General features: G+C 42.2%; 1 protein-coding gene across 1 annotated transcript in view; it reads left to right on the top strand.

Moving 5' to 3' along the window:
• Positions 1-15,302, top strand: part of mtnr1bb (melatonin receptor 1Bb) — a gene marked incomplete at its 3' end in the record, with an annotated part of 42,570 nt that extends 27,268 nt beyond the window's left edge. The window contains exons 2-4 of the mRNA XM_084074786.1: positions 8,140-8,258; positions 12,062-12,406; positions 14,880-15,302. Coding sequence (XP_083930912.1) covers positions 8,140-8,258; positions 12,062-12,406; positions 14,880-15,302 — 887 coding nt within the window. The remainder of the gene's footprint in view (positions 1-8,139; positions 8,259-12,061; positions 12,407-14,879) is intronic.
• Positions 15,303-15,877: the final 575 nt, after the last annotated feature.

Here is a 15,877-nt window from a genome sequence, read left to right as displayed (position 1 = left end):
GTGATATCTCCCCATCATGCTGTATCTGCTGTACTTATTTCCTTGCCCTGTAATCTGTTTTTAACTGCTGTACTGTCTTATCTTATCTCTGGAGCAAGCGACTTTACTATATAGCCGAGGGCAGTTTCTTTTTTGCAATGACAGATTTGTCTGGAACCAGGCTACGACCTTACTGCATCTCTCCTGCAAACAGACGAGAAGAATGTTGATCGGCTATTTATCTATTTATTCGTCATTGTCCATGTTACAACCAATCCAATAATGCATTGAGCCAGACTGCAAAACCACCCTACCTCGGTCACTGCATCAGAGGGGTGCATGTATCATTAAAATAATAATAATTAAAATAATTTACAATGCTTCAGGGGTCACCAGCATGTCCGTACACGGAAAGAAGTGTCCGTGGCAAGACTTGTCCACATCTGTGGCAATGTTTTGATTTTGAGAAAGAAATTATGAAAAAATATATACCGGTACATTTATTTCATTATAATGTATATAGAAATACATATTCTATAAATATTCACAATGTAATATTTCCTGAAAGTGTATGAATTCATTTGGTAAAGTGGTGGGATGACATATTACATTCTAGTCATTAATTACCCCGCACCAACATCAAAGCACCTGTCAAAGGCAACTGAAAGCCCCATGCCCTATGTGCTCACTGGAGGAAGTGGAGATAATGAAGTCCATCTTAATCTCGAGTGAAAGTGGAGATATTTTACGTTTTCTGTCAAATTGATATGCAACTAGTGGACAATTAGCTGACCCCAAGTTAATTATTGGGTGAGCACAAGCAAGCATTACAACTTTGAATGTAGTCACAATGAGTCCCCTCCGCAGGAGGGCATGGACACGTTCTATGGCTAATGTAGGTTTGCTTTACATATAAATGTAGCCTACTGCCGCTGGCTATTGTGCACATAGTCATTTAGTAATAATATGTATTATTATTGTCGCTGCTGCTCAATGGCAACTATGGAATTCAGCACGACCGCTTTGCTTGCTCTTTGTGGTCGAGAGAGAGAGAGAGAGAGAGAGAGAGAGAGAGGGAGGGGGGAGAGGCAGAGATAGAGAACATGAGAGAGGGAGGGTGGGGGATGGAGAGGGCACACAGGTAACTTTAGTATCCAGTGTGGTAACAGGACAGTGGGCACCAATGAAGAGTGGGCACCTCATGTTAAATTGGCTATTTTTTCCAAAATGTTAAAAAATCTAATATTTGGAAAATGTTAGTAAGGTAAAGTATACATGATTAGAACAGGCTTAAACATTCGGCAATTAAGGTCTAATATTTCTACAATTGCTACACATTGCTACAAAACCTGTATATCCAGTTTTGGGGCATAAACAAGAAGCTGAAGGATAAAATTAATTCTGATAGTGGCCCACCCATCTAACCACTTAACACGGCAGCCATACAGCTGCCATGTTAAGTGGCCAGTTGCCTTTTCAGAGCACTTTTATTTTAATGATCATACAATCGAGTGTGTTCCGGCTTGAATCAATAGAACTAACAACATCGGTATCACAATTAAAACTTTCTTTTGCCAATATTATTTGGTTGCCCACTTGCAATGTCCACCAGTGGGCCCGGCCCACAGGTTGAGAATCACTGCACTAGGTTATGCACCAAACGTCTATGTTTTTGTGCCTCTCACCGTGGTTCTGAATAAACACGTTTCAATATGTCTCACCTTGGGCTATATACATTACTCAAGCCCCCTGCTCCAACATAAATGAGCCAGGTTAGTGTAAGTTTCACTCACTAGAAATGTATTAGTTTATTATTATAGCAGCAAATTGGAACTTACTGACTAAGGTTATAACACAGGTCAATACAATGTAGTGAGGCATGTTTGTGATACAGCAGTTGGGTGGGCTTTCTTCCAATCTATACATGGGAAACAATATGAAAGAAGGATTACATGGACCTTCAGCACCCCCTGGGGACATGATGTGACACCAAGAAGTCGGCAGAAAGAAGTTTTCAGTGGTTCCCAAACCGCTTTGTCTTGGGATTTTGTGTCTTGGGATTTTGTGACATTATTATCACATTATTATTATTTTTTTTTACCATATCAGCACTTTGTGTGCACTCATTAACTAATACAGAAGCCAATTCTATACCTCCCAAAATATGTGTTAACATTTTCTTTTTCTTTTCTTTTTAATCCATTTTCTAAAATATCGGGAAAGAAGATTCACAACACATCACACACAGTTGCGTTGTGAGGGGTTGTAGGTCAGCTGTTTTCTCTATGAATATGTGTGTGCCTTGAGATTTTTACTTTCCCTTTTCCCAGTTTGGAAAGCACTGCTTCATATTGATAACTGGCATAGGGACGTTCCAAGAAGAACTCAGGAGGAACATGACACAAAATGCAAGGGTATAGCATTTAAAAGCATTGCTGAAAAGTCTCCAAAGTAGTCCTCTGTAAAAACAGATTATCTGCATTATGCATAATATTGTTGCATTTAACAGAAGAGAGAAAATGAGTCATTGCTAATTTCAAAACACGGAGCCTCTTAATCATGTTTGTGACTTTTACTCTAAATGGAATTGGCTTGGTAATTTTTCTCTAAATGGATTTGGCAAAGCAAACAAGCCCAAACTTCATACTGTGCTCACTGAGCTCATCATGAAAATATATTTAAAAGCAAATGAGGAGAAATTTGTATTAAACAATTCTGCTTATTGTTTGTTTAGTAGTAATCAGGGTCTGAGGGAGGAGTATAAGCAGAATAAAGAGGAGCTACTGTAACACTGGAACAACAGGAGCTGACCCGAAAGCTCAGGGAGGTTGAAGAGGCGCATGTTACCCAAAGGGAGAAGCAGAACTGTAAGCTCAGCAATGACATCTCCAGCTGAAACCTTTCTGTCTGCCAAGATCCCGGGGAGTAAATGCAGAGGAACGTATGGAAACTTGGTCCTTACACATTTCCAAAAAGCTCCTGGGAAATCATTCTGCAACCAAGCAGGAGCAGGACATGATATCTCCAGTCTTCCATGACCTACCCGTACTTGACGGACTGTGGGGGGGATGGAGTGACATCTGAGGTTCTAAAGTATGTGCCAATTGATGGGGAAGCGCTGGACTTTATCCATCAAGCATACATGCCTGGCTGAGCTACCCGAGCTGTGGCGTACAATGATCGTTGTTCAGGACAGGCACCTGTTCAGGACAGACCTCCTCAAGACGGACAACTACCGAGGCATCAGCTTGAGCTCACTAGTCGCCAAGACAGCTAATCGGATGATCCTCACTCGTCTTAGACCAGTAGTTCTCAACCAGTGGTCCGGGGACCACCAGTGGTCCTTGAGGGGGTTCCAGGTGGTCCCCAGCTAAATGATGATGAGTTGGTAACCAAATGGACCCTTATAGATCTTTAACTCTTGAGTGTAAAATTAAACCAAATGGATCCTTACGGGTCCATTTGGTTTCATTTTACGCTCTCAAGAGTTTCTTTTTCCTTTATTTATTCAGGGAAGCTCATTGAGAGCAAGCTCTTTTTCAAGGGCGCCCTGATAAGAGATCTGCATTACTTAATTAAAGAATTGTTATTTTGATCAACGTTTGCCTGTTATTATCTCTCCTATGCCAACAATACAGCTTGGAATTGTGGACAAAATCTTATCCAACGATAACAAAATAGTCAGAGCACTTGGGTCTGATAGGCTAAATCTCATCAAGCGGTGGTCCGGGGCTCAAATGCCCAATAAATAATGCACCTTGATATGAAAAGGGTTGAAAACCACTGTCTTAGACCATTTGCTGAGAAACTCAGAGAATGGCTTTGGCGCTGAGGGAAAACAGTCGGGCAGATAGTGGCTCTGAGGAGGATTCTGAAAGGTGTCGGAGAGCCGAACCTATCAGTGGAGATCACCTTCAAAAAAGCTTTTGATGCCATACACCAGGGGAAATTAGTGACCATTCTCCGGAGCTATGGTGATCCTGACAAGACAAGAAGGCAGATGATAGTGGCAAACTGTAGTCGGATTTGAGTCAACGAGGCTGCCTGGGCACTGTGTCAGGCACGTGGAATTGAGGGCGAGCAAACTGACAATGTGGTAGCCAATCCAAGCGTGAACGCCCTTATTCCATGCAGTTGAAGGACAAGGGCGCGGGGCTGGCGGGCTATGTTAGTGCAGTGAGCGGCAGTTGGGGCAAACGCAGTCCCCACAACATCATTTACGATTCTGTGCCTATCGGTACATAACTCGAACGGCGCTTAGTCGACTTGCAGACCATCGTTGGGGTCCCCCAACTGCATGGAATAAGGCTGTTCGCATCCAAGGCACAGCTATAGGATTGGAAGGGGAGCAGCACCTTTCTGGACACATAAGTCAGTAAGAGCCAGCAACACTGCAGAGCTCAAGAGTAGGAGTTAGTGGAGGGCAGTGATTCAGATTCCACACCCTCACATCGCATCACATAGGAATCGTATTAGCCAGTGTAAGTGGCCACAGTTTGAGCTGTATGTGCAACAGTATGAATATGTAGCTACAGAGAGCAAATGTTGCATTCGGGTCTATTTTCTCAGAGTTAAATTAAACCCTGAGGAATTTATGTTGAGAATCCACAAGATCAATCTGTGTATCAGATACGGTCAATCTAGTTTGTTCTGTTCTGTTTAATAGTGCAATTGCGAGCACGTTCTGTTTATTTGAGCCAACTTTCTCAAATGACCTTCACAAAGGGTATGTGAGGCTCTGCTGTAATCTAATTTAGTTAGAAATGTTTACCTTGGATCCATACCCTGGAACATGATTAACCCAATTGAGCTTAACATTGTAACTGTGAATAATTATATAAAATGTGATAATCATAAACATGATCACCTGTGTGTGTGTGTGTGTGTGTGTGTGTGTGTGTGTGTGTGTGTGTGTGTGTGTGTGTGTGTGTGTGTGTGTGTGTGTGTGTGTGTGTGTGTGTGTGTGTGTGTGGTGTCGTGACTGTACTTGGTTGACAACCTGCAGCGCACATATACATTAATATTAATGTTTGGTTGTATTTCCTCTATCCATCTGCCTGTCTTTGCACGTCTTAGCTTGTAAAGCACTTTGAGATATATTCTGTGTATGAAAGATACTTTATACCTGTCATCACAATGATATGATTGATGTAAAACATCAGCATGCTTTGTTCCCCTTTAAACAATAAAAATGTAGTTAGTAGTACTAGTACAGCATCTTGAAGGTGACAGATAAAGCCTGATGTATACCTGTAAGATGGTGCCCCGCATGAAAAATAGACGATCTGCAAGCTCACAATGTGCCACATGTATCAACACCAGACAGAAAAGGCAGGCAGCTCATTGCTAAAGCAGCAGACATGCAATAATCCATTATGACCGGGAATTGTGTCATTGACGATTTATTTGGTTATTCAAAAATAGCAGATATACAAGCTCATAGCGAGTATATCACGAGTGCCCCGCTATGAGCTTGCAGATCTGCTATTTTTTGAGAAATCTTGAAAATGTGTGCAGATCTCTGAATATACAGTATATATTTTTAAGCGAACTTTTGTAACTCAAATCTTTGCTTCTGGGTGGTCCCTGGAACAAAACATTTTGAGATGGGGGTTCGCGGCCAAATACATCCTATAAATCCTAACAGTATGTTGCTATATCAGTGGTGCTCCAACTTTTCCATGTCAAGGACTCCAAAAATGATATGTATCTGGCCGCGAACCCCCATCTCAAAATATGTTGTTCCAGGGACCCCCAGAAGCACAGATTGGCGTTAAACAAGCTCATAGCGCTATGAGCTTGTATATCTGCTATTTTTTAATAGCCAAAGGAATCTAAAATGACACAGATGCTTTCCCCAGTGGATTAACAGCATTGTTTGGTCCAGTGACGCACACAAACCCACACAAACACAGCTACTGGCTCTATCATCGAAATTAATCTTGCTTTGCACTTCTAGCTACATAGACATGTTTTGGCCTCTTTAACATTCTCTCTGTGAAATCCAGCTATCATAAAGTTGTACTTTTTGACAATCTTTGGTGCTCTTTGTAAGCACTACTCACATGTCCAGTGTAGGCGTAGGCGTGCGTTGCACTTAATTCATGAGGCTTCTAGTACATTATGCAACAGAGAAATAAGTTGTGATGTTTTTCATTAACCCATTCAATAAGGGAAAGCATCTGTGTCGTTTTCGATTTTAGCTATATACTGTATAGCAACATAAGTTTTAGACAGCATTTTTAGAATCGGCCTCAGGTCTAAATAAAACGTGTATTTTTCATGATCTTTACTTGTACAGTACATCATGGCATTGGCTGGAGGACAGTGTTGATTTTGAAAGCAAATTTTGATTTTGTTAGTTTTTTGCATGAAGGCATCGAATGGATTTTCACTTAGCTGCATGCCGAAAATAGCCAATCTACAAGCTCACAACGCGTCGCGCTGCGAGGCGGTGCGAGCTTGTACATCAACTATTTTCTATCAACTATAGTTCTACTCTGGATCTCTTGTCCACTAGTTCCTCCCAAAGATTTTAGTCTAGTTTTTATTTGTTGACGAAATTGTCAGTATATTTAGTCATAGTTTTAGTCATCATAGCTCAGTTTTTATTTAGTTTTCGTAAGTGAAAAAAGGTAGTCAACAGACATTTGTCGTCATAGTTTTAGTCGACGAAATCAGCACTGCTGGGGGAGGTTCATGTATTTATCAAGCCACCTTATGCTACAGAAACAGGAGATAGGCTCCTTTCTCTGTGAGCCACTTGGCTCGGGAACATTGTTCCCGAGGCTACTTACTTATTTATATCAACTTCAAATGAAATGAGCTGCCCTCACCGGCAAGGTTCAGGTAGACTCACCTTCCCTTTTACTCCTAAATGAAAAATGTATTGAAGTTCACACATTTGCACGATGGTGTGAACTTTCCCAATTATTTCTTTAGATATTGGATAAGGAATCTCTTAGCACATCATGTCCAGTTTTGGACATCTGTAAAGTATTCACCTGCTGAATTAATTGGATTTAAAATGATTTCAACTCTCCCTGACCGTCTCTGAGTATAACCTTGGAGAACTAGCATTTATTTAACGCGTGCATGGAATAATTTGGCGTGTGTGTGTGTGTGTGTGTGTGTGTGTGTGCGTCTGTGGATGGTTAACAGTTGTCCATTTTAGTACTCTAGGATGCCAACACACATGCACTCACGCACGCACACGCACGCACACACACACACACACACACACACACACACACACACACACACACACACACACACACACACACACACACACATTCAACTCAGGGTTGTTAGTGCAGTTTTGAGTTTTAATGAGCGTTACTCTATCCAGGGCACAAAGACATTTTGACCTCATCATTCTGGAGGAGACCTGTAATGAGAAAATCCCTAATAAGGATTTTAAAATTGATATGGCAATTTGCCACCCCATGTATTTATGTGCTCCTTACACATAAAGTACTGTATCATCCAATTTATATGCAAATACAAGACAAGTATACCTATGGAGCTGAGTGGTGTCAGATTGACAGGCCTTTTTGTTTGCGTGTGTTAAGTCCAATGATCACAATCACAGGACATTTAACTAAAGCCTAATTCATAGGCTTGACTGTCAATCTGTATATTTATCTGTATTATATCTGTATTGATTTTTGTTAGATCAGTGGCCCTCAAACTGGGGTCCGGGGACCCCCAGGCGTCCTTGAGGGGGTTCCAGGGGGTCCCCAGCAAAATGTGTTAATATAGTATAATATACATACTGTATGTAATTATGCAATATGCATTATGTTTTTGTTAGACAGTAAGTGATTAAGATTGGACTTTTGATACAAATACACTATCACAAATCTAAGTTTTTTGCCATTTATTCTTAAATATGTATTGAAAAGTGTAAATCTTTCCACATTTTACCCAATGTTTTTAACTTTTTTGGTTCAGAAATATCCCATCTACAAGCTCACAACACATCATGGCATGGTGGCGTGTGAGCTTGTTAGTCTCACAACGAAGTATATAGGGCTTAATGCGCTGTCTGTGTTTCAAGTCCACGCTTGCAATGTCATCCCGTCTTTCTGCCCTCACGCTCCTGTCTCTTCACAGTCCTGCCTAATGGAAAGCATGCCTCCCTCCCTCTCTTCCTCACAGGTAACGTCTTTGTGGTGAGCTTGGCGTTTGCGGACCTTGTGGCAGCGTTTTACCCATACCCTCTGGTTCTCTATGCTGTCTTTCATGATGGATGGTCACTGGGGAACACACAATGCATGGTGAGATGTCCTCCATCATTCTATCTATTGTGTGTTGTGTGGATGTGCTTATTGTGTGCGTGCGCGCACACACACACACACACACACACACACACACACACACACACACACACACACACACACACACACACACACACACACACACACACACACACACACACACACACATTTCCCTATGTGAGTGGTTGCAGTAGGAAAATGCTCTCTTCACAGCCCATCTTGTGTGCTGTGTACGGCCTCATTTTGGGGCAGGTAAACCTGTGTCAGGCACAACACCAGATAAAGCAAAAGGACACATTCCAGAGGGATGTTTATTTGCAAATGAGCAGTTTTGGTGTCAGTGAAGAAAACGATTTGTGTGTGCTGTCCACTGCCCAGTGCCCGCCTGCTTGGACAAAGGTCAACTGGCATATAATGAGGCACGCACTCAGATAGACAACATACAATTCCGCTTTATATTTGTTCTGCTTGTCTGTTTCATTTTGATTCTGTACAAATCCCTGAAGCTGGAAAATATATTTTAGTAGAACTTAATACAGTCTCACCCACTTGTAGCAATTGTTAAATGCCTGTATCCAACAAAACTGTTGTGCGTCATCATGACCCATAGAGAATACTGAAGGCATAACGATATAAAAGTCATAAAAGACTCACTGATAGCTCATTAGGACATTAGGCTTTTCTTCCATTGCAATGTGGAATTACCCCAATTTAGTGCCAATTCTCACTTTGTGTTTCAGCCTTACCGCCTTTAGTTGGTCATGTGGGAGGGTGTAGAATCTACACCCTCCCACACATCTACACTGTAGATGAGCATGTGTCTCGTATAGTACATCGATTAGCTCTATTGTTACAGTGACTTCAAGTCCATAAAGAGCTGAATACTGACCTAATTATAACCATTCATTTGTTGAGTTGTAAGTTCCATATACCTATGCTGTTTTTGTTTTTTGTGTTGTCTTTTACACTGGATATTGTGTGAATGTATTTCTGTATGTCTTTGCTAATCTCTCAGTTTACACACAAACTTCAGGGGTGGCTGACTTTGATCTGGGGTGGGGGGCGCACTTTTAGATACCCTCATGCCGCATGTTTGTTTTTTTTGCACTCGTGCATTAGATGCAAGTCCGGAGGAATCAAGCAGGCTGGACTGTCCGACTGACGGCCAAATTCCAATTCCTCACATTCCTCCTGCATGTCATGTTGTATTAGGGACAGATTGTTTTTTAATAAAGGATGGTATGGCTCAGAAGGGGGGGGGTCATCAAATATTTGTTTAGGCACTGGGGGGGGGGCTGCATTTTGGCTGAGGAACCCATCCATTTACAGTAGGGATGTTCCCAGCAATTAATTTCCCCACGACATTTCTGAAATGTTTATACTATTGAAATCTTACACAGATGCTTCCAAATACTTAATTAGTCTACATCATGCCAGCTGTGCAAAAGGGGCCCTTCATAGTCGATTGACCATGTGTGTTTTCACCTGATGGTGAGTGGGAGTAATTGTAGCAGCCAGAGACATTGTAAAATTATGAATTAAACATTTAAAAACATAAACCAGACTGTATTCACCTCACATGAATTAATGTATCCCCTAGCTGCCAGATTAATATTTAGATCTTAGTTGGATTAGTGTGAGAGTGTGTGTGTGTGTGTGTGTGTGTGTGTGTGTGTGTGTGTGTGTGTGTGTGTGTGTGTGTGTGTGTGGGGGGGGGGGGGGGCTGAAGAGAGACAGCTAGTTTTTAAATGGTTTGGATTTAGTTTTTTTGTGTTTCACATTTCATGCCAGTATATGGTCACTTTATTGTGGTTGCTATAGGTGTCGCATTTTGGGCTGTCTGACAGGCCACTCTTTCTTTGCACTCTGTGGTTAGTTAGCCTCTTTAACTATTTTGTCTACTTTGGTTATTTGATGCAGTGATGCAGATATGAAGCTTTGTATGCAGTGGTTTCTGTTGCATATGGAAACTGACATTCTGATCTGGCAAACCTGTGCCGTCCTGCCGGCTGGGAAGGAGGTAGAGGAGAGAGACAGAGAGAGAACGAGAGAGAAAACAACTCACACCTGACTCAGTGTTTTTGACAGCTTGATTGTAAACGAGTAGTAGTTAATATGAAAAATAGAACATAGTTGCTCCAAATTTATCGTTTGGGGGTTTTGTAACCCCAAGAGGGCACATATGGAACCAAATGGAACCCGACGTGAAATAGGGTGCTAAATTCGCCTATAATAGTCGTCTGAAAAGATCAGCATTCTTTTTATTTTCTCCTCCTACTGTTGGTGTGAATATAAAACATATGGTTTATGGTTTATAAATATGCATTTTCCTCCAGTCACATAAAAATTAAAATAAACAAAATCACACCAGGACCACCCCATCTGGTAACTAAAAAAACGTACAGTCCCTTAGATGCTGCTGTATTTCTCATACTGTATATGCTGTTTGACATGCATTGTAGCCCACACCATGCACATTAAACAGCACGATTGTATAAATAAAGATCAATCCATTTAATTTGTTGCTTCAGGAGCTTTGATCAGCGTACATATGTAAATGCACTTCAGTATCTCTGCAGTTTAATCAGTTCAGCACGCGCATGCAGGCACGTTATGTTTACGTTTTAGTATATGAGCACACAGATCAAAGTTTTGTCGGCTCTAAAACATCCCTTTGAAGTTCGCCACACGGACGGCACAGCTTCTTTTTTTTGACCCCATCTCCCAGACAGCGTAGTCATGGTTTCCATAGCCAGAAGAGACGGTCCATCCAATAACGGAACAGATTGGCAATCAACACTTCCGGCGGTGACTGCACAGAGGGGGCCTGGGGTGTAGAAAACATGGCTTTGGAGGGGAGCAGATCTACAAGCTCTCCAACATGTCACACTGCAACGTGTTGTGGGATTGTAGATCAGCTATTTTGATTAACTAAATAAATGAATTAAAAAATAAAAACATTTTTTTATTATTATTATGAACTTGACAAAGTGTGTGTGTGTGTGTGTGTGTGTGTGTGTGTGTGTGTGTGTGTGTGTGTGTGTGTGTTGGGGGGGGGGGGGCTGGTCCTTTACACTCAAAGGCTGGTCCTTTACACTCAAAGGACCAAAATGGAAATTGTATTTTGTATTGTATTTGATCCTTTTGACAGATATGTACAAATATTTGTCAATCAATCAATCAATCAATCCTCCAATGCACAGGAAGTCGCAAGCTATTTTCTTTTCACCAGTGAGGAGTTTCACCGAGCAGAGGAACACGTAATATGTCCCAGTTCCTCTCCCTGCTGAACAGATGCCCTGACCAACCTTTAGGAGACACTAGTGCAGCGACCCAAACACATATTACCCCAACATGTGCCATCAGTTTACCCACATATACTGTATATGTTCACGTATATACATTTTGTGAATTCAATCTTTAATCTATCAAAAGACGATGTTGCCCTCCCCGCCTGGCTTCCCACCCTCGGCTCAAACGCAGCCAATTGTGTTTGTTGGAGCACCCAGCGAAGCCGGAGGCACCACAGAGGATTCAAACCCGTAGTCTCCTACTACTGATTTTAAAAGTAATGAAAAGTGGTAATTTGACTGGTTACGTTTGAATCCACCTGCAGCACACCCTATATATTCAGCCTAATTCAACCCATCTTGCGACTGCGCCACAGATACTACTGTACATCCTTCTCTGGTCCCGAATATACCAAAGTCTGTCTCCATGATGGCACACGTTGACTGCACTTCTACAAAACACACACACAAACACACTCACACACACTCACCATGTCCTATCTCTCTCCACAGATCAGCGGCTTCCTGATGGGGCTGAGCGTCATCGGCTCCATCTTCAACATCACAGGGATCGCCGTGAACCGCTACTGCTACATCTGCCACTCCTTCTCCTACAGCCGCCTGTACAGCTACCGCAACACCCTGCTGTTCGTCGCCCTCATCTGGCTCCTCACGGTAGTGGCCATCCTCCCCAATTACTTTGTGGGCTCCCTGCAGTACGACCCTCGCGTCTATTCCTGCACGTTCTCCCAGACCGTCAGTAGCTCCTACACGGTGGCCGTGGTGGTCGTTCACTTCCTGGTTCCCATTGGCGTGGTGACCTTCTGCTACCTGCGTATCTGGGTGCTAGTGATTCAGGTGGGCCTGATACTGTATGTTTTTCCACCCCACAATGTAATTGAGTGGCACCTTTTGCATTGAGATTTTCAATTGTCAATAGAACGATAGGATGTGAAGTTGCACTTTAAACAGTGCTTCAGTTATCTAACTTGACTTGTAAGGGGAGGGGGGGGGGGGAAGAAATCCTAACAAAACACTGTAGTGGGCGTGCTTATTAAGTTGTTTTGTGGTCAATTAACTGTGTTACAGTTCTGTATGTGGGTGGGTGGCTGCATGTACTGTACAACACAAGTGTATGTGAGAACATTTTGAAACAATTTTGTTTTAGGCCCCCACACAGAGGGTTAAGACCTCTGTCCAAAAGTGATCGATCATTTACCTCTGCATCCAAATGATTTGGAACAAATTATTAGTTTTTTTTATTTTATATCTAAAATATACAACATATAATAATAATAACAACAACAATGATATACATATGAACATTATATATATATTATATATATATAATGTTCATTTGTATATCATTGTTGTTGTCAATAAGAGTAGGGGCTCTAATGGCAAGGGTTCCATCATCTTTGTTTGTCCGTCTGGATTTAGGCACTGCTAGTATGGCAGAATTTGATGATCACAGGGTCCATCTGTGCAGTTAGATAGTCAGTTAGGTTAGTTGTTTATTAATTAGTTAGTTAGTTAGTTAGTTAGTTAGCTAGTTAGTTAGTTAGTTAGTTTGGGTTGTACATTAATTACTGTAACAATGCAATGCAAACTTGTGCCAGTTCAAACATTTGCAGCTGCATTCTGGACAAGTGGTTTTGCTAATGACAGAGAGTAAAGAATTGAAATAATTGCAATAATTGGCAGGATCTAATCAAGGCATGTACTGTATGACAGTTTCCAGATGTTTTGAAGAGAGTTGATTTAATCTTCAAGATTTTCCTAAGTTGAAAATAGCACGATTGTGACTGTTTTTCACATGTTTATCCAAGCTCAGGTTGCTATGGACTCAGTAAATTGGAAATGGGTGTTTAACCACTTCCAGCCTGTCGTCCCTATTTGGGTATGTCATTATACGTAGGTTAAACATATATATATATATATTATTTTCAAAAAAGTAAAAAAAAAAATAATAGAATCCTATATTAGGCTTAGGGGTCGACAGGCCAGCGTTCTAGCGGACATCTGACGTCACACTCATGTCACTACGTCGTCACGACACAGCCATAATGAGTTCCCAATGCAGCTACACTCAAATATGGAGTGTGTTGTCTAACCTCAATGTGTTGTCATGGCATCAGGCGCAAACAAATCAGTCAGCCCCATAGATGGGCACAAAAGGGGGCGTGCCCATATATTGGCATATACTGATGACATCAGGGATCTCCATATCTAACTATATAAATGGCGACCAACTTCCGCACCCTCGGTGTCCACACCCCACAGCTCTGTTATCGACTAAACAACGCACCGCCAGACCACATGTCGGCAACTGACTCGCCACGGCGGCCGCGCTGAATTTACGCCTCGCGTAGGGGACATCTCACTGCTAACTACACCTTTTCCACCGCGCAACATAATTAATTCTACTCACCAAATGTCGGACAAAACGGAAGGGGAGGCAGCTTCGTACCGTTTACCGTGCGCACGACCTCATCACCACAACAGCACGCAGCCGCTGCGGGGGTTTTTTCCTTTTTTTCCAAACTTTTTTTTTGGTCACCATTTTCTCCAGGCACCATTTCTGGTGTAACGTGCATGCGCTGGGTTGCCACGTTTGTGCGGCAGCATGCGCTGGGTTGCCAGGTTTGCACAGCCAGCGCCAGAAACAAGCAACCACCTTCATGAAAAAAAAAAAAAAAGTTCCAGGGGTGTCCCCGCGCGTCCCAACACTCCACAGGGGGTCAGTGGACCATCAGGGGGTCCGCGGACCCCCTGTGGACCCCCTGAAACATAACAAATATTATTTCTTCAAATTTTTTCCTTTTTCAAAAAAAAATCTCCACAGTTTTACTCCGGCGATTTGGGTCCCCCAATATACACACGGCCACGCTGGGCCCCGTGCGCGGCTGGGGTTGAGGGGGGCGTAGCCCCCCGAAACTCTAGTATAAGCATAAAAGGGACAATGACTGACAGATACAGAGATCTCCATTTATGGGTATAAAAGGGACAATGAACTAATCTAGACTAGCAGTATAGTTGACTGTCCTTGACTTAATCTAAGAGGTTAGATCATGTAAAAATGCAGGAAATATGTTTTATAGTATTTTATTTGTTCTTTATTATTATCTGGAGGGAGGAATACCAGACCACCTATACTGTCTCTTACAGTTGACAGAGAGAGGGAGAGAGAGAGAGAGACACACACACACACACACACAGAGAGAGACAGACTGAGTGAGAGAGAGAGAGAGGATGTGACTGTGAGTAATGTACACCTTCTGGAATCATGTAAAGTCTAATCTCCATTTTTCTCTATTTTCATATTGTCCAGGTACGCCGCAAAGTGAAAATTGATGAAAGTCCCCACCTCAAGCCCAGTGACTTAAGGAACTTCATCACTATGTTTGTGGTGTTTGTGCTCTTTGCCATCTGCTGGGCTCCCCTGAACCTGATTGGCTTGGCAGTCGCCATAGACCCGATTCGTGTGGGGCCACGCATTCCCGAGTGGCTGTTTGTGGTCAGCTACTTCATGGCGTACTTCAACAGCTGTCTAAATGCCATCATCTATGGGCTGCTCAACAGGAACTTCAGGAATGAGTACAAACGCATCATCACCTCCGTCTGGGCCTCTCGGCTGTTGGTGACGGAGACGTCGCGAGCCGTCACGGACTGCAAGAGCGTGAGGAGCAAGCAGTCACCTCCTCCACCACTCAACAACAACGAGTCTCTCAGAGATCAAATGAACGCTGAGTAAAGCCTAATTCACCCTTTCCAAAAATAACTCATCCGTTCTTTTATCTTTAAGTGACGTGCATATGAATTAAGCTTATAAAGTGTCTTTATAGACTTTCCAATGCTTCAAAGCGTGTTACAATGTATTCCACTTTCACTCATTCCACACAGACACCGATGGACGAGGAAACCATGCAAGGCACCAACCTGCTCATCGGGAGCACTTAGGGATATAAGTGCCTTGCACAAGGACACTTCAACACGCAGCCAGGAGGAGCCTGGTATTTCATCGGGAAACTGCTGATTCCAAGATGGACACTCTAACTCCTGAGCCACTGCTACTCCAGAACATGGTGGTTGCAATGTGGAACAAAAATGCACAAACAAAACTTGTTTTGGTTCTTAATCTTGTTTCTTGTATTGTTTTTTTGAAAAGTCATGATCAATAATGTTGTTTATACTATGTTATATTACATATGTATGTTTTTTTTTACTGAAACGTTTTGGTTTTTGTTGCCTATTTCTTGAAAGAAATCAAAGAAAGAATCAAATTGGTAATGCAGTGAGTAATCTTGACTGCAAAAGTAATTGTGTTTG

This window comes from Gymnoscopelus microlampas (assembly GCF_963454915.1).
Source record: "Gymnoscopelus microlampas genome assembly, chromosome: 12".
In the NCBI taxonomy this organism is placed as follows: domain Eukaryota; kingdom Metazoa; phylum Chordata; class Actinopteri; order Myctophiformes; family Myctophidae; genus Gymnoscopelus; species Gymnoscopelus microlampas.
The sequence above is the reverse complement of the archived record's forward strand: the minus strand, read 5'-3'. Positions and strand labels throughout refer to the sequence as shown.